Source organism: Homarus americanus, unplaced genomic scaffold (genome assembly GCF_018991925.1).
Source record: "Homarus americanus isolate GMGI-L3 unplaced genomic scaffold, GMGI_Hamer_2.0 scaffold24260, whole genome shotgun sequence".
Lineage (NCBI taxonomy): Eukaryota > Metazoa > Arthropoda > Malacostraca > Decapoda > Nephropidae > Homarus > Homarus americanus.
The window spans coordinates 8,087,265-8,107,302 of record NW_024721079.1 but is presented as its reverse complement, the minus strand read 5'-3'; the positions used below and the strand labels follow the sequence as shown (position 1 = coordinate 8,107,302).

The 20,038-nt window shown below is 40.4% G+C and overlaps 1 protein-coding gene across 13 annotated transcripts in view; it reads right to left on the bottom strand.

The window, feature by feature from the left end:
• LOC121861523 (BLOC-1-related complex subunit 8 homolog) overlaps positions 1–20,038 on the bottom strand; it is a 113,738-nt gene that overhangs the window by 40,953 nt on the left and 52,747 nt on the right. For 3 of the 13 annotated variants that reach the window (XM_042359354.1, XM_042359351.1, XM_042359347.1), the window contains exon 6: positions 11,486–11,658. The exons of 8 other annotated variants lie outside the window; for them this stretch is intronic. Coding sequence is in view for 4 of the 5 variants with exons in the window: in XM_042359347.1 (XP_042215281.1) it covers positions 11,587–11,658 (72 nt within the window). In the remaining variant the exon portion in view is untranslated. Of the gene's footprint in view, positions 1–11,485; positions 11,659–11,770; positions 11,875–20,038 lie in introns of those variants that run through there. 2 more of the 13 variants (XM_042359346.1, XM_042359350.1) reach the window with 1 other exon arrangement.

Sequence of the window (20,038 nt, the reverse complement as noted above, 5' to 3'; positions counted from 1 at the left end):
AATGGTTTCGTGTGCCTGCACCCCCTGTTGCTGCAGCATAGCCCTCTAGAGTATAGACCTCCATCTTCCTGAGGGTCTTATCTATGTGACCAAAGTCATGATCACAGGGAAGGTAGGAGTGGCCAGGGACCATGAAAATGTGTTTGATGTCAGTGAGCGCCCTCATGAATGTAATGGAGGCAGGTCAGAACAAAGTGTAGGTTTTTATTTTGCCCTCCACAGTTATCACTGAAAATAACGAGTTTCGTGACTGTAGTGGTTACTGTGTCCTGATGTAGTGCATGACACAGCTGACAATTTCAGAAGAACCCTTCTCTGCCGTGGCTTCACTTCACAGATACATGAAGCATTCCCAGTTTTGACATTGTGGGTCCCAAAGTTACATATCCAGTTTGCATTTATAATACCGAACACCAGAGTTGATGCAGGTAGTGGGGAGTGTATGCTGCAGGTCGATCGAGATGACCGCTCACCATCATCATCAGCATACGCTTTCAGGTAGCCGTGAGGTTCTTTTGCTTGCTTCCTGTGCAGGGTTTGTTCAGTGGTGAGGCAGTTAAATTCCTGCACATTCTTCACCTTGTTTGTGGCATCAAGACTATGGGGATCCTATCACAGGTGTTGCAGGTGTCAGCCATAGGTGGAGAAAAACCAAGGCTGAACTCTTGATTGAACACATCCTGATAATAGTGGTGGGTCACTGCTTTGTGATTAGTGTCTTGTTCCTTCAGCCACTCCTGATACATCCTGTACATAGTGGTGACATTCAACTCCGATGGGAAGTATTTCCGGTATGGACTTTTAGCACGGCTGCAATGACTGCTAACAGCTGCATAACTATTAATGTGTTCAATCACCAGCTGTCTTCTGTCTAAGCTAATGCCGGGCATGTGTGATGCAGCTGTCTTGCCCCTCATGTCCTGCTCCACAGTCCTAGTCACATTCACATTACTCAGCACAGTCATCACAAGCCGTTCAGTATTCCCGTGAATAGAGTAGAAGGCATTCCTACACACTGTTATTGTCTCACTCTCCTAAATCACAATTTACATGAGACACGGTCAGCAATACGTGAATGGCTAACATGCCCAGAGGTTACGAGTTTACTAATGTAAATGTTCTGTTTATCTAAGTTACCAATAGTCCAGAAATCATAAAAAATCTTATTTACTTTCTCTTCACCAAGCTTGGCCATGCAGCCATCCTTGCATACGGGGCCAATAACATGTTTCCCCACAACTTTTTAGTTTCTCACACTCGTGTACTTTCAGTGACTGCCAGAGTTCCTTTTCTGCTTTGTCACCTCTAATTTCCACTTATTTTCCTCCCTCACTCGCTTACGTGGGTGTCTAGGACCCTCTCCTGCACTATCACTCTCAGATGAGGACACAATGAAAGAAAAAATATCCAAGAAAAGCACGAAAAAAGCAGACGAAGAATTATGACACAATCAGGGCAAAAGCGTGGGAACTGAGACAGAAACACAGACAACCCCCCGCTGAATGACCACCTGATTGGCTGTTGAAACCCACGTCGCTGATGTCCGCGGCCGTCCCGTCCGCTGATTGGACTCGCATTAAGTGGATTCGTCATTATCAAGGGAAGTCGGCCACTCGGTCTAATAGCCAAGTGCTGGAGCCATAAGGTCGAATTTGAAATATCTATTCATTGAAAATTTAGCCCTAAACCTATGACGAAGGATGACGAATAAACCCTGTATTGGGTAGAGAGAGAGAGTCGGGCTTCCTGTTGAAATAAGAATATGATTTGGGCGCCATTGGTTGATTCGTCACCATCAATCGTTGCGACTCATATCATCATTTAACCCTTACGCCCCGGGCTAAGGTGCCGCTGGTCATACCCCCACTACACACTTAGGGGTCATTTTCCTACTTGCCTTTGTGTCTGAGTTGGCCAATAAAGCATTTGTTTACTGATCATACTTATTTCCTATAAATCATTACAGCTGCTCCCCGACTTATGACGGAGTTAGGGACTGACATCCAGGTCATAAGTCGAAATGGTTGTAAGTCGGAATGCTTAAATAACACATAGAAAATCGAAACTGGTGTCTCTTTTTCTTCTCAGCACCACAAAACACTCACTTTTAAGCTTACCAGCCATTTTAAAGTGAATTACAAATGAAAATTTTGTCTGTGTACTGACTTTAGGACTTGAAAATACGTATTTGACAAAATTCTGGTACGACTGAGGCAGGTCGTAAGTGCGGGTAGACGTAAGTCGAGTAGGTAGAGTAGGTCGTAAGTCGGGTGAGGAGCTGTAATTCATTTACTTTATTTTATTTGCATTACTCTTGATAAGAGGTTCTCAGCGACACACACACACAGTCTGTCGTCAGGCTTTATGTTTGGGAGACCACGTAGGTCATACAAATAATTATCGGAATAATAATTCCACAAATAAATACATTTATAACATAATCATAGCATTATCATCTAGTAATACTAAACGGAAATGAAACTACAAAACTTTTAGTAATATTAATTTGATACAACATGATAAAATAAACAAACAATGAAAATAAACAAACAAAAGAAGTTATTTACCAAGAAGCTTCCTTCTGACCAGTGTAAGAGGGAGGGAGATAAGAGGGCTATTTTTAGCCCAACTTTGTGTCTGAAGTGGCCAATAATGCATATATTTACTGATCAAAATACTTATTTCTTGTAAATAATTCATTTAAAAACTTATTTTTTGCATTATTTTTCATAAAAAGTGCTTGGCAACACACAGCAGTCTGTCGCCAGCTCTCTGGCTGTCTTTGTGTTTGGTATAGCAAGAAATATATAAAATAATAATAATTCCACAAATAATTACATTTATAACATAATCATAGCATTATTTTCCAGTAATACTACACTATAATACAACTACACTACTTTTAGCAATATTACTTTGATACAACATTAATAATGGACAAACAATGAAAATGAAACAAACAAAAGTAGATAATTATGTTCAGGAAGCTTCCCTGTGGCTAAGGTGTGGCGTGACAGGCAAATAGTCACATGGGATCCTGATAACCCGTGCTGGACATTTAAACAGTGGCGGGATGAGGTGCACGTTCTGGAATATCAACCAGGGTGCGCGAGTCAGACGTTCTGGAACATCACCCGGGGCCTAAGGGTTAAGGCCTATTATTTACGTTGTGTCATCTTCTCAACTGATTGAAGAAACAGATGGTGCTGGAAAGTCGTCCATAACAGAATCTGGCATGGATATCATATTTTAAAAGCTGTTAAAAACATTGGAAAGTATCAGAAGGGAGCATGAATGGTGTGTGAAGAAAATTATGGCCGGAATATGTAAAAACCTTCAAAGGTTTTGAGGAAACCAGACCAAACATTCCAAGAAATATTGTTGAACTTGCCATGTACACTGTAGGATTTGAAGAAGTTCATGAAGAGAATGTTCAGGAACTATTAAACAGTCACGGAGAAGACCTAACTAATGAAGAACTTATGCAACTTGAACAAGACCACGACCAGACCACAAACACACCAACAGATTACCCCTACCTCACCTACTCGTAAATTTATCATTAAGGGTTTGGCAGAAGCATTTGGTCACATGGAACAAGCAATGTACATATGTTCTTAAGTGGATCCATTAACAGAACAATGCATTAAAATTAACAGGGATGTGAAAAACGCCTATGACCCCTACATAAAGATGCATAATGAGAAAAAGAAAGCAGCCGTGCAAGCTTCTTTAGACAGTTTTATCATTTGAAGTCCTAAACCATCAACTTCAGGTACAGCTACACCATCAGTTAATACACCATCAGTTACAGCTACACCATCAACTTCAGGTACAGCTACACCATCAGTTACAGCTACACCATCAACTTCAGGTACAGCTGCATCAGTTACAGCTACACCATCAGTTACAGCTACACCATCAACTTCAGGTACAGCTACCATCAGTTACAGCTACACCATCAACTTCGGGTACAGCTACACCATCAGTTACAGCTACACCATCAACTTCAGGTACAGCTACACCATCAGTTACAGCTACACCATCAACTTCAGGTACAGCTACACCATCAGTTACAGCTACACCATCAACTTCAGCTACAGCTACACCATCAACTTCAGGTACAGCTACACCATCAACTTCAGCTACAGCTACACCATCAACTGGTACAGCTACACCATCAACTTCAGGTACAGCTACACCATCAGTTACAGCTACACCATCAACTTCAGGTCCACCATCAACTTCAGCAACAGCTACCATCAGTTACAGCTACACCATCAACTTCAGGTACAGCTACACCATCAGGTACAGCTACACCATCAGTTACAGCTACACCATCAGTTACAGCTACACCATCAACTTCAGGTACAGCAACACCATTTGTTACAGCTACACCATCAACTTCAGTTACAGCTACACCATCAGTTACAGCTACACCATCAACTTCAGGTACAGCACCATCAGTTACAGCTACACCATCAACTTCAGGTACAGCTACACCATCAACTTCGGGTACAACAACACCATCAGTTACAGCTACACCAAGTTACAGCTACACCATCAACTTCAGCTACAGCTACACCATCAGTTACAGCTACACCATCAGTTACAGCTACACCATCAACTTCAGTTACAGCAACACCATCAGCAACAGCTACACCATCAGTTACAGCTACACCATCAACTTCAGTTACAGCTACACCATCAGTTACAGCTACCATCAGTTACAGCTACACCATCAGTTACAGCAACACCATCAGTTACAGCTACACCATCAGTTGCAGCTACACCATCAACTTCGTTACAGCTACACCATCAGTTACAGCTACACCATCAACTTCAGGTACAGCTACACCATCAGTTGCAGCTACACCATCAACAGGTACAGCAACACCATCAGCAACAGCTACACCATCAGTTACAGCTACACCATCAACTTCAGTTACAGCTACACCATCAGTTACAGTACACCATCAGTTACAGCTACACCATCAGTTACAGCAACACCATCAGTTACAGCTACACCATCAGTTACAGCTACACCATCAACTTCAGTTACAGCTACACCATCAGGTACAGCTACACCATCAGTTACAGCTACCATCAGTTACAGCTACACCATCAGTTACAGCTACACCATCAACTTCAGTTACAGCTACACCATCAACTTCAGTTACAGCTACAACATCAGTTACAGCTACACCATCAGTTACAGCTACAACATCAGTTACAGCTACACCATCAGTTACAGCTACACCATCAGTTACAGCTACACCATCAACTTCAGTTACAGCTACACCATCAGTTACAGCTACACCATCAGTTACAGCTACACCATCAGCTACAGCTACACCATCAGTTACAGCTACACCATCAGTTGCAGCTACAGCTACACCATCAGTTACAGCTACACCATCAGTTACAGCTACACAACCGTTGCAGCTACCATCAACTTCAGGTACAGCTACACCATCAGTTACAGCTACACCATCAGTTACAGCTACACCATCAACTTCAGGTACAGCAACACCATCAGTTACAGCTACACCATCAGTTGCTACCATAACTTCAGGTACCTAACACCATCAGTTACAGCTACACCATCAACTTCAGTTACAGCTACACCATCAGTTACAGCTACACCATCAGTTACAGCTACACCATCAGTTACAGCTACACCATCAACTTCAGGTACAGCTACACCATCAGTTACAGCTACACCATCAGGTACAGCTACACCATCAGTTACAGCTACACCATCAGTTACAACTACACCATCAACTTCGATTTACAGCTACCATCAGTTACAGCTTCACCATCAACTTCAGGTGCAGCTACACCATCAGTTACAGTTACACCATCAAATTCAGGTACAGCAACACCATCAGTTACAGCTACACCATCAGTTGCAGCTACACACATCAGTTGCAGCTACCATCAGTTACAGCTACACCATCAGTTACAGCTACACCATCAACTTCAGTTACAGCTACACCATCAGTTACAGCTACCATCAGTTACAGCTACACCATCAGTTACAGCAACACCATCGGTTACAGCTACACCATCAGTTGCAGCTACACCATCAACTTCAGTTACAGCTACACCATCAGTTACAGCTACACCATCAGTTACAGCTACACCATCAGTTACAGCTACACCATCAGTTACAGCTACACCATCAGTTATAGCTACACCATCAACTTCGGTTACAGCTACAACATCAGTTACAGCTACAACATCAGTTACAGCTACACCATCAGTTACAGGTACACCATCAGTTACAGCTACACCATCAACTTCATGCTCAGCTACACCATCAGTTACAGCTACACCATCAGTTACAGCTACACCATCAACTTCAGTTACAGCTACACCATCAGTTACAGCTACACCATCAGTTACAGCTACACCATCAACTTCAGCTACAGCTACACCATCAACTTCAGCAACAGCTACACCATCAGTTACAGCTACACCATCAGTTACAGCTACACCATCAACTTCAGCTACAGCTACACCATCAACTTCAGTTACAGCTACACCATCGGTTACAGCTACACCATCAGTTACAGCTACACCATCAACTTCATGTACAGCTACACCATCAGTTACAGCTACACCATCAGTTACAGCTACACCATCAACTTCAGTTACAGCTACACCATCAGTTACAGCTACACCACCAACTTCAGTTACAGCTACACCATCAGTTACAGCTACACCATCAGTTACAGCTACATCAACTTCGGTTACAGCTACACCATCAGTTACAGCTACACCATCAGTTACAGCTACACCATCAACTTCAGTTACAGCTACACCATCAGTTACAGCTACACCATCAACTTGCTACACCATCAACTTCAGTTACAGCTACACCATCAGTTACAGCTACACCATCAGTTACAGCTACACCATCAACTTCGGTTACAGCTACACCATCAGTTGCAGCTACCATCAGTTACAGCTACACCATCAACTTCGGTTACAGCTACACCATCAGTTACAGCTACACCATCAACTTCAGCTCCAGCTACACCATCAACTTCAGTTACAGCTACACCATCAACTTCAGGTTCAGCTACACCATCAACTTCAGGTTCAGCTACACCATCAACTTCAGGTTCACACCATCAACTTCAGGTTCAGCTACACCATCAACTTCAGGTTCAGCTACACCATCAACTTCAGTTACAGCTACACCATCAACTGGGTTCAGCTACACCATCAACTTCAGGTTCAGCTACACCATCAACTTAAGGTTCAGCTACCATCAACTTCAGCTCCAGCTACACCATCAACTTCAGCTCCAGCTACACCATCAACTTCAGCTCCAGCTACACCATCAACTTCAGTTACAGCTACACCATCAACTTCGGGTTCAGCTACCATCAACTTCAGCAACAGCTACACCATCAACTTCAGTTACAGCTACCATCAACTTCAGCAACAGCTACACCATCAACTTCAGTTACAGCTACACCATCAACTTCAGGTTCAGCTACACCATCAACTTCAGGTTCAGCTACACCATCAACTTCAGTTACAGCTACACCATCAACTTCAGTTACAGCTACACCATCAACTTCGGGTTCAGCTACCATCAACTTCAGGTTCAGCTACACCATCAACTTCAGCTCCAGCTACACCATCAACTTCAGCTCCAGCTACACCATCAACTTCAGGTTCAGCTACACCATCAACTTCAGGTTCAGCTACACCATCAACTTCAGGTTAGCTACACCATCAACTTCAGTTACAGCTACACCATCAACTTCAGGTTCAGCTACACCATCAACTTCGGGTTCAGCTACACCATCAACTTCAGGTTCAGCTACACCATCAACTTCAGTTACAGCTACACCATCAACTTCAGCAACAGCTACACCATCAGTTACAGCTACACCATCAACTTGCTCAGCTACACCATCAACTTCAGGTACAGCTACACCATCAACTTCAGTTACAGCTACCATCAACTTCAGGTACAGCTACACCATCAACTTCAGCTACAGCTACACCATCAACTTCAGGTACAGCTACACCATCAACTTCAGGTTCAGCTACACCATCAACTTCAGGTACAGCTACACCATCAACTTCAGGTTCAGCTACACCATCAACTTCAGGTACAGCTACACCATCAACTTCTGGTACAGCTACACCATCAACTTCAGGTTCAGCTACACCATCAACTTCAGGTTCAGCTACACCATCAACTTCAGTTACAGCTACACCATCAACTTCAGGTTCAGCTACACCATCAACTTCAGTTACAGCTACACCATCAACTTCAGCAACAGATACACCATCAACTTCAGGTTCAGCTACACCATCAACTTCAGCTACTGCTACACCATCAACTTCAGCTACAGCTACACCATCAACTTCAGCTACAGCTACACCATCAACTTCAGCTACAGCTACACCATCAAATTCAGCAGCAGCTTCAGCAACAACTACAGGTTCAGCAACAGCTATGGCATCTTTATGGAAAGCTACAGCTTCAGCAACAACTACAGGTTCAGCAACAGCTATGGCATCTTTATGGAAAGCTACAGCTTCAGCCAGAGTTGAACCTACAGCTTCAGATGAAGAACCTTATGACTTAGGAACTTCGTCATCTGAGTAAAAACTCACACATCATCATTGGCTGTCCTTATGTTTTCGACTTTACCACCATTGGTGAGTAGAATTTTTTTTAAATTCATAAGCATTAATTAAAACATATATGAACAGTAATAAGTGTTGCTTTCATATTCTTATGGAGAGATATGATCTATGTTTTCACGTGTGCACACTTACATACATTGGCGTTGCACAATCCGTCTCACTTTTTTCTTTACTATTAGTGGTTAGCTAGTTCCATTGCTCCATTTATTTCCATAAAAAAAAATTTAATTAAAACATGCATATTCTTTTTTTACACTAAATTTACTACAGCTACAACCATGGCCTTATTTTTTCAGTTTCATATGTAGAACCACGTCAAGGGTGTAAACACAAACGAAAACAATGCCGTCTCGTCTCCTCTTGTGTGTTTTAATATTCTATGTATTATTAATGAATTGTATTGTTCATTTTGTACACAAACATAAATTCAATCAAATAGTCATTCAGTCAAAAACAATAAGGGATCGTTTGTCTACATAAGAGAAATAAGGGGAGCGTCTGGCTTAGATCGATGAAAAATGAAGAAAAAAAATTACATTTGAAAAAATTCCCGAGCAAAGGTGTTGCCTATGGCTGTATCTGGAAGGAGTTTTATGGCAATATTCGTAATATTTATGCAGCTATGTGTGGTTCCCCCCTCCCCCCGCCCCCAACCTTCCTAAGTCCCTTTGGGTAGACATACATGAATGATCGTGGTAAAATATTTTTTCCACAAAAATATGGAATAAATAGCACAAAAAAGACTTCAGAAATTAATTTCAGGCAACTCTCTTCCTCTCTGGCGAGTATAGAGAGGTAGAAACACGTGTCATCAGTTGGTCCTGGACCTTGTCAAGGAGAGGTGTGTACTCTGCTGCACCGCCTATCTTACCTCACTTGTACTGCTGTACCAGGCTTCTCTCCACAAATATCAGGATGGCATGTGATTCAAAACATAAAAGACAACTAAAGGAAGCATGTACCAAGAGCTTTGCTAAATTCAAGAGAATGAAAGAAGAAAATATTCGCTAAAACTAATGAAGGTAACAGCCCTCTCAGGAGGGCACCTGGTGCAGCCCAGCCTCAGCCTTCCACCCCTCCCCTCTATCTAACGTAAGGAATATGACTGGAGTTCATTTGGAGATGTAAAAATACATAAAAAACAAGATATTACATGTAAAATTGGCTCAGATTGAGCACTTACACAGAGGAGAAAGGTTGAGAAACTTTATCGAATTGTATCTCAAAATTAACTTTTCAAACATTCAAATTGACAGTTCTCTGCCAGTTTTTGACCGATTTCAATGAAACAAACACTCAGCACAGGAAGAACCTTTCCTCAACATAACTACAGATTCCATTTTTTTCTATCGTACAATATTCATTTTTGGTTGAATATTTAATCTCGATATTTTGACAAAAATTTCAACCAAACTTGAAATTTTTTTATCCTTAAAACCAAAGACAAAAACAAACATATCGCTCAGTAATATTTAATGACAATACAGTACTAGATCTCTTAGTACTGTACTATCAATTTCAAGGCAAAATAGAAAGAAGTAACGGAGAAATTATACCTTGGAAATCTATAAAAATTTGAAAAAAATGTGCAAAGGGATGAAAATTTGGAAAGGGTAGAAGGGGGTTATGGGGCTAGAATTGTTGTGCATATGATCCTTCACTGATGACAGGAATATTATAACAATCGACCAAAATTAAAAGCACCTCCACCAAAAACTGGATTCTCCCCTTAACGCTGTTTCCATGAGAGAGCACATACATACGTTGGTCTTCCACTATCATTCTCATCTTTTTTCTTTATCATCAGTGGTTACTTCTACTGTACATACATTAAATAACATTACTGTAATTAAAAGATATATCTTTTTACATTAATTTTACTACAGTTACTACCAGGGTGTAAACACTGACAACAACAACAACAGTGTCCTATCTCCTCTTGTGTCACTACATATTATCATTGATTTATATTGCATTAGGTGCATTAATAACCATTATTTAAAGAATAATTTTTATTTTTCATTACTTTTCCTGTCTGGGGGAAAAGGGGGAGAAAAGCCACACAAAATATATGAAAAGGTCACACTAGGGAACACATATTATTATTGCTTTATTTTAATGGTAACTAATGATTCACAAGACGATGATTCAACTTGCACTGCAATATTGGAGGATACATTACCATCGTTATTTGAGGCTTTACTGTATTTATACATCAGTAATATCTCCGTTAGCTGGAATCCCTCAAACCAGGAACTCTCCGATAGCAGGGAGGTGAAATTTTCAGAAAATCGTTCCCAAAGGTGGAATTTCCCAGCTTTGGGAACGATTTTCTGAGGGGCACATTTTCTGGAAAATTCTGAGAAAATTTTCCCGTAAAGTAGGGTCGGGATATATTGCGAGATGGGGTCCAAGGATGTTCGCCCTATACTAAATCACGATATATACAGCTCCTCCCCGACTTACGACAGGGTTAGAGACCCAAATCCAGGTCATAAGTCGAAAATGCTTAAATAACACATAGAAAATCTAAAATGGGTGTCTCTTTTTCTTTTCAGCACCACAAAACTCTCACTTTTAAGCTTGCCAGCCATTTTAAAGTGAATTACAAACGAAAATTTTGCCTGTGTACTGACGTTGGGACTCGAAAATACGTAATTTGACAAAATTTTGGTACGACTGAGGCAGGTCGTAAGTACGGGTGGTCGCAAGTCGAGTAGGTCATAAGTCGGGGAGGAGCTGTAATTGCATATAATCAATGGGGAAAACATGGTTGGGTTCTGGAGGCCAATAAAAGTGACTTAACTTGACTTAATGAGTTTATTTTCTTACTAACTAAAGCACCAATGAGCAGTAGCCTTGGGAACACCAGACTGTATCAATATCAAGGAACACCAGACTCAGCAGCTAACGCCATCCCGGAAACACCAGACTCGGCAGCAGACGCCACAATGCCACTCTCACTCGACAATCCCACACCTACATAAACGAACAAACCAAAAACATAAGTTACAGTATTAACTCTTTTCCATTAAGCTTTCCATTTTCTTCACTTCACTTTTCACGTCACTAGCAACCCATTTACACTCACCTTAGAATTCAGAATCTGCAGTAGAGTCGACTGCTGACTCGTCACTCACTCAGAAAGACTGCGGGCGAGCATGAGTGCGCGAGTGAGCAGCCACAGTGGCGCCTCTGGAGAGCAAATATCGCATTTGTTGTCCATGGCAGTAAATTTGAGATATTTCCTGCCCGATTTCCCTCATGAAATAAATAAATTATCGCTATACTGTATACTGTACAGTGGTCCCTCGGTTAACGAACTCAATTCGTTCCAGAGGGTCGTTCGTTAACCGAAAATTTCATCAACCGAAACCATTGTTTCAATGGGATATTGGATAATTGGTTCCAGCTCACAGAAAAGTATATTCAAAGTAAAGCAAAAAATGCATAAAGTCAGAAGCACTCCTAAAATTCCCCTAAATCACCCTTAAATCAATATATATATATATATATATATATATATATATATATATATATATATATATATATATATATATATATATATATATATATATATATATATATATATATATATATATATATATATATATATATATATATATATATATATATATATATATATATATATATATATATATACACACACACAGTCAACCCTCACTTTACGCGGTTAATGTAACCTGCAGGGTCCCGCGGAAAGTGAGGAACGCGTAAAGTGAATAACATAACATATGGGATTAATTGAAATAGAGTCCGGGCCGACCCCCAAACTCCACTTTTTGACGACACACAACTTTGTTGTAGTAAAAATTTTATCTTAACTTTATGATGGTATGAAAAAACAAGTAATATAGAAGAGGTTAGGTTAGGAAAAATAAAGGTTAACATAGGAAAAATAAAGGTTAGGTTAGGAAAACTAAAAGTTATGTGGAACACTTACGTTAGTAGAAGAGATGGGTCGGCATACGGGGATGGAGGCTGGTTCCGAGGCAGAGGGCAGATTACTGGCCCTCAGGTGAATCACCATCACTGTCACTTACAGTTGTCAGGGCTTCCCTGACAAATCCCTCAAAGTCATCTTCACTGTCACTATCACTGGCTTGGGCTGGCTGTGGTGGGTTGCGGGCGAAGAAATCTGTTATGCTTTGCTGACGGCTGGTGTTGATGTTGTTGTGATACACCTTGATGTAGGGCTCTATAGTCTGCAACAGCTGGGTAGTGAAGATTTCATACCTGTTTGCGTCAGGGTCGTCGGAAAGGAGGAGCTTGGCTTTCTCGATACACTCGATGGCACCCCTAACATTACTATGGGATAAGTGTTGTTCTTCTTGGGATGACGCACCACCTGCCTCTTCACTGACGTCGTCATCATCATCATCTACCATCTCGTCGGTAGTCACATCAGGATCCCTTATCACCTCCAGGATGTCGTCGTTGGTGGTCTCGGAGAAGCCTGGAACTGTAACAGTGTGCGCAGCTTCTCTGGCAAGGTCCACTGCTACTGCAACAGTCTGAACCTCACCAGTCACAGATTGACTCCTCCTCTCACCTGGTATTCCATGCAACACATGTCTCCATGCGTGACGAATTGTAGCAATAGACAGCTGATCCCATGACTCCACCAAGAAGTCCACAGCTTTCTTGATGTTAAATACTCTCCAGAATTGTTTGAACAGCATTTTTTGCTGTGCCAACTGTTGATCCTCATCTTCTTCGCTCTTGCTATCGGTGGTGGTGTCACTCAGGTTGCGCAACTCTTCCCTGGTGTTGGTGTAGTCGTTCAGGAGTTTGAATTTTTTCGTAGAGAATGCAGCTTTTACATTACAGATTAACTCTTGGTCCATGGGCTGTAATATAGACGTAGTGTTGGGAGGAAGGAAGACCACTTTTACGTTGGGGTGACGATCTAACAGTAGCGGCGAGTGTCCTGGTGCGTTGTCCAGCAGCAACAAAATCTTGAATGGTACATTCTGTTGCTCACAGAATTTCTTTACATCGGGAACAAAACAGTCATCAAACCAGGAGAGGGACAGTGTAGAGAACATTCACGCCTTACGTGCGGTCAGCCAGTGGACATTTAGCTTGGTCATGTCCATGGTTTTGTAGGCGTGCGGCTTGCATGCTGTGTGGATCACCGATAACTTGAGCTTACTGGTACCGGAGGCATTGGTGGTAAACAGGACGGTGATGCGTTCCTTCTGCATCTTCCGGCCCCGAATCTTGCTGGCATTCTTTACAACGAAGGACTTGGAAGGTAGCTTTTTCCAGAAAAGACCAGATTCGTCCATGTTAAACACCTGGTCGTCACTGTACTGTCCTTCCTCCATAATCTCACGTAAAAACGGAGGAAATTCCCTAGCCGCAGCACGGTCAGCACTCGCTTCTTCACCACCAATGTTTATATTGGTGATCTTGTTCCGGATCTTAAACCTCTGTAACCACCCAGAGGAAGCATTAAAGGGTTTGGGCTCTGTAGTTCCCATCTTTCGTGCCACTGCAATGTACAGTTCACGTGCGTAGTCCTTAACAGAGCGCGTGTCGACCGCCATGTTCCGTCGCGCCTGACGCACCAAGTACCTCACAAGTAATTTTTCTGTCTTGAGAAGCACCTGGTTGTGAAAATACTTGATCATAGAAGCACCTGTAGACTTTGTGATCTTCATGTGCTCCTTTATCTTGGCTGCATCCTTCTTTATTGTTCGAATCGTAGATTCATTCACACCATGCTGGCGCGCCAAATCAACCTGCCTTGTTCCTTTCTCCAACTCTTGGATGATGGTATACTTCACCTCGTAGCTTAAGGAACGTCGTGTCTTCTTTGGCTTAGTGCCGCTGGGTCCAGGTAAGGAAAGGTTTCTCTCTGGGGGTGGTGGTCCGGCGGAAGCCATTTTAGAGAACAATGGATGCACGTTTACACGGTCTGGCGTGGAGGGATGAAACTGGCGCGGCTAGGTCGTCTTTCCTCCCTCCCTCCCTCCCCCGGGTGGACACGTCATAATACTTTAAGCCAATTACAGCTAGCAGCAGAGGGGGGTAGGGATGCATGGCCAATCACAGTCCGATACGTCATATGACGTCAGTGATAACGCAACAAAGACACACACTGCGCAACCTTACCGCGCGGCTTGCCCAAGCGGAGGGAGGAGGAGGGAGAGGCGAGGAGCACAGGCAGGCAGGCGGGTGGGGCGAATCTAAAAATAGCGTCGCGCCGGACACTCTCCGCGTAATGGGGTTCACGCACCGCGTAATGTGAGCACGTTAGGTTCTGGCAAGGCACCGCGTTAACGTGGAAACGCGGAATGTGGGACCGCGTAAAGTGAGGGTTGACTGTGAGGGTTGCGCATATATATATATATATATATATATATATATATATATATATATATATATATATATATATATATATATATATATATATATATATATATATATATATATATATACACTCTTACTCTTAAATCACTACTGTAATGTGATACAGGTAATTAATTTTTATCTACTGTGCAAAATATATGACGTTTATATTCAAATTATCGCTGTCTTGCAAGGATTACAGCAATGCAAATTACATTCTCCTAACTTTAGTCTGAGATATTATAATATAAAAATTGTAGGCCTAAAACCCTGGCTGGGAGGGAGGGAGGGAGGGAGGGAGCGAGCAAGCGTGGGGGTGAGGTGATATGTTTGACAGTTTGAGCCGAAGGTCTCTGTGTGTTTATTTAACAGTCCTACCAAGCTTCTCTCATTTTAAAATGCTAGTGAAATGACCTGGGAGAATATAATTACCATTGCTGGAATTCTCACAAGACAGCGACCAATTTGAATATAAACAAGCTATAATGTGCATTAGACATACAAATTTTAGATCTAATTTAAGATTTTTATTACAGAGAGCAAAAATTTTTATCTCTTGTGCAAAATATATGACGTTTATATTCAAATTGTTCGCTGTCTTGCAAGGATTCCAGCAATGCAAATTATATTCTCCCAACTTTAGTCTGTGATATTATATAAGATAAAACTTAAAGCCCACTGTATAACACAAAACCTTAGCTGGGAGGAGGGAGGGGTGACAGTGACATGTTTGACATGTTTATTTATGTCGTTTAGTTGAGTTTTTTTTTTCTCATAAATTGCATAGAAGTGACAGGGGAGAATATAATTTACATTGCTGAAATTCTTATAAGATAAAAGGTTAATTTGAATGTAAACATGCCATAGTTTGCACGACAAAAATTTTAATAATCATTTTGTACATTATTTTGATTACATGTACAGTTCAGCTTTGCCCTTAGGACAGTGTGTGCATGTAAATGAGTTTCAATAAATGAATATAGTTACATATATCGAGCCAAAAATAATTGTTCAAAACTTTATGTAGACAGAGCTTGGATGGCTAAATTTTAGGATGGCCAATAATTTTAATACTGTATAAAAAAATGCACAAATATTAAAGTGCAAAATTTTCTTGATATTTATTCCATTGGAAACCAATGTAAACATAGAAAAGATTACTGAATTGGCTGAGTACCCCCTCAGCTTATCAGCTGATGTTCAAAACAAAACGTGATTTTCGTAAGGATTTCGTTAATCGATTTATTTTCGTTAACTGAATTGAAGATTCTTATGGAAGGTAATTCGTAAACCGAAATTTCGTTAACAGAAGCGTTCGTTAAATGAGGAACCACTGTATTGGTAAATGTCGATAATTTTGGTAGTCGCGATATAATTTTCTTTTTTTTTTTTATAAAAAATCGCTATATATCCCGACCCTACCGTACCCAGAAAATTTCGGGGATGGGGGATGTTTTTCCAGGTTCACGAGACGCTGTAATGGGCAATTTCTGAAACTTCCGTGAAAATTTTTCCGTTATCCAGAAAATTCCAGGGATAAGGGATATTTTTCCGGGTTTGAGATATGATGTACAGTGACCCCTCCGTTAACGAACTCAATCCGTTCCAGAAGGTCGTTCGTTAACCGAAACCATTGTTTCAATGGGTTTTTGGGTAATTGGTTCCAGCTCACCGAAAATTTCCTAAATTCAACAAAAATGGTAGAAAAGTTCACTTACTTTGAGGTGTGTATGTAGAAGGCTCCTGGATGATGATGATGATGATGATGGGGTTTAGAATGGGGGTGGAGGAGAAGGAAGAAGAGAAGGCATTGGGGTGGAAGAGAAGTCACCCCATGGCGCCATTTCACCCATAAAATTTTAGCTCTCTTGGTGTAATTCAAGATTATTTTCTTTAAATCAACACTGCACTGCATTATATATTGTCAATATGTAAAATATATTTCAAAATGACCAATAATTTGTTTGGAAACACAGAAAAAAAGCATTTAGTTGAAGAGAGTCTCAAGCAAGATGTTACCTCCAGTGAAAACAGAGAGAGACTAACTCCTGTTTGCTGTGTTAAGAGGCTGGATGCCGCGCATTAAACTAGTCACTTTACCTTCAATTATGTTCAATAATTGTTAAAATGACTAAAAAAATTGAATATTAAACTTTTAAAATTATTGAATAGTATAAACTTCTTGATATTTACTAAAATAGTAAGGAATTTAAGCCCTCGAACCGATTAATGTATTGGCAGACTGATACTAAAGCTGGTTGCCCGGTCAGTGCAAGCGAAAACATGTTGAGGTCGGTTCGTAAGAACTTCGTTAACCGAATTGAAGATCCTTATGGAAGGCAGTTCGTTAATCGAAATTATGTTAACCGAGGTGTTCGTTAAATGAGGGGTCACTGTAATGGGCAATTTCTAGAACTTCTAAAAACATTTTACCTTTACCCGGAAAATTCCGGTGATGAGGGATTTTTTTCCGGCTTTAAGAGAGTCGTCTCGTTACCCGCAAATCTCTCATTCCCAGAAGTGCTCTGCACCAATTGTTTCAGCTAATGGAGATACCACTGTTTTGAAATTTCAGTAATGTCATAATGATGAAGAGCATAATTTTTATAAGTACAGTTGTACCCCACTTAACGCGGTCAATAGAACCCAGAGGGTCCCGTGTTAAGTGAAATCCGCGTTAAGTGAACAACAGAACATATGGGATTAATTCCAATAGAAACCAGCCCGACCCCCAAACTCCACTTTTTGAAGACACATAACTATGTTGTAGTAAAAATAACATCTTAATTTTATGATGGTACATGCACACAATTAATACTTAAGAGAAATAGAGAAATACAGTCGCCAAGTTAATGTCCATTCAAATAATGGACTCAACTCCCTCCCCCTCTCACACTACACTGCCGGCTCTTCCCTCTCTGAGAAATTTTTGGGGGAAAACCACTAAATTTTAATAAATAATACCTCAAACTAAAGTTAGGATAATACAATTGACATTGCTGGATTCCTTGTAAGACCAGGAATATTTTGAATATAAATGTCATATATTTTGCACAAAAGATAACATAGTTACCCAGAGAAAAAATTTTATCTAAAATTTGTATGTCTAATGCAAAATATATGATGTTTATATTCAAAATGATCACCAAATTATAAGAATTCCAGCAATGTAAATTATATTCTGACCGGGTAATTTGTATGAATTTTATGAGCTAAAACAAATATCTTCAGTTAATAAAAAAAAAAATAATCTTCACGACACTATCTGTCAATCAAAGTACCCCACCTTGCCTCCCCCCTCTTCCAACCGCACGGTCAGTCCCAACCGTCCCCCCCACCCCCCACCAATCCTCCCTTCAAGAGATGCGGGGTGAAAAAAATAAATTTTAACATTTTGTATTAAATAATACCTTAGATTAAAGTTAGGATAATATAATTGACATTGCTGGATTCCTTGTAAGACCAGGAATATTTTGAATATAAATGTCATATATTTTGCACAAAAGATAACATACTTACTCAGATTAAACATTTTATCTAAAATTTGTATGTCTAATGCAAAATATATGATGTTTATATTCAAAAAGATCATCAAATTATAAGAATTCCAGCAATGTAAATTATATTCTGACCGGGTAATTTGTATGAATTTTATGAGCTAAAACAAATATCTTCAGTTAATAATAAAAAAAAAAATATTCTTCACAGGGTAACAGATGGTCGGTCGGTCCCTCCCTCCCCCCCACCCCCCACCAACCGTCCCAAGGAGATGTGTGGGAAAACCAGAATACTTAACTTTTTTGTAATAAATAATACCTCAAACTAAAGTTAGGATAATATAATTGACATTGCTGGATTCCTTGTAAGACCAGGAATATTTTGAATATAAATGTCATATATTTTGCACAAAAGATAACATATTTACTCAAGAGTAAACATTTTATCTAAAATTTGTATGTCTAATGCAAAATATATGATGTTTATATTCAAAATGATCACCAAATTATAAGAATTCCAGCAATGTAAATTATATTCTGGCCGGGTAATTTGTATGAATTTTATGAGCTAAAACAGGCAGTCAGGCAGGGTGGCAGGTGGGGCAAATCTAAAAATAGCGTTTCGAGCCGGACACTCACCGCGTATATGTGGAAAAAATCCGTGTTAAGTGAAAGTTCAGCTCTGGCGAGGCACCGCGTATATGATAAAACGCGTTAAGTGAAACCGCGTTAGGCGGGGTAATACTGTATTAAGAATGACATTCTTCCCTGAGAACTTCGATAACATTCAATCTTCACCGAGAGAGAGAGAGAGTCATTTGTTTGTATATTTTACTATTACATTCAGAATGGAATGTTAAGGATATATGTGCAGTATAACATACACCGGTAAGTGACATTATAACCAAGAATACTCACAGGTGTGTGTAGTTCAGGATCTCAACACTGCTGGTACTGCATATTTGATTTAGTTTCAATACTGACTTGTTCGGAAGGAGACATGAACCTTTGAGGTGATTGTACCTTAGATACATTTATAGGATCAAGACAACAAAAAGACTACTTCAATTCCTTGATATAGCACAGAATATTGTTCATTCCAACTGGACAAAATGATGAAAGAGTGAGGTTGAAATTCAACTGAAAATTCCTCATTCAAAGAACCACGATCAAGGTCACTTCTTATACATGATATTTTTGCCATAAAAACAAGCAAAAACCTGAGGCAAACTGAGCATCTGAAGTGCAATAAGGCATAGTAGTTCCTGACCTCCGGCCACAAGAGGCTATTTGACTTCTGCAGTATTCAACATTGCGTGCCCTCACTGAACAAACAACAGCCCTACGTGCAGTCATATACTCTGATCTAGTACGGTCTGTTTGCCGTCTATAAGAGAACTTACAGATGAGTCATACTATGGAGAGTCATCTCGTACCGTACATTAATTCTCTTCGTGACTCTAGATAATAATGGTCTGAAAGAC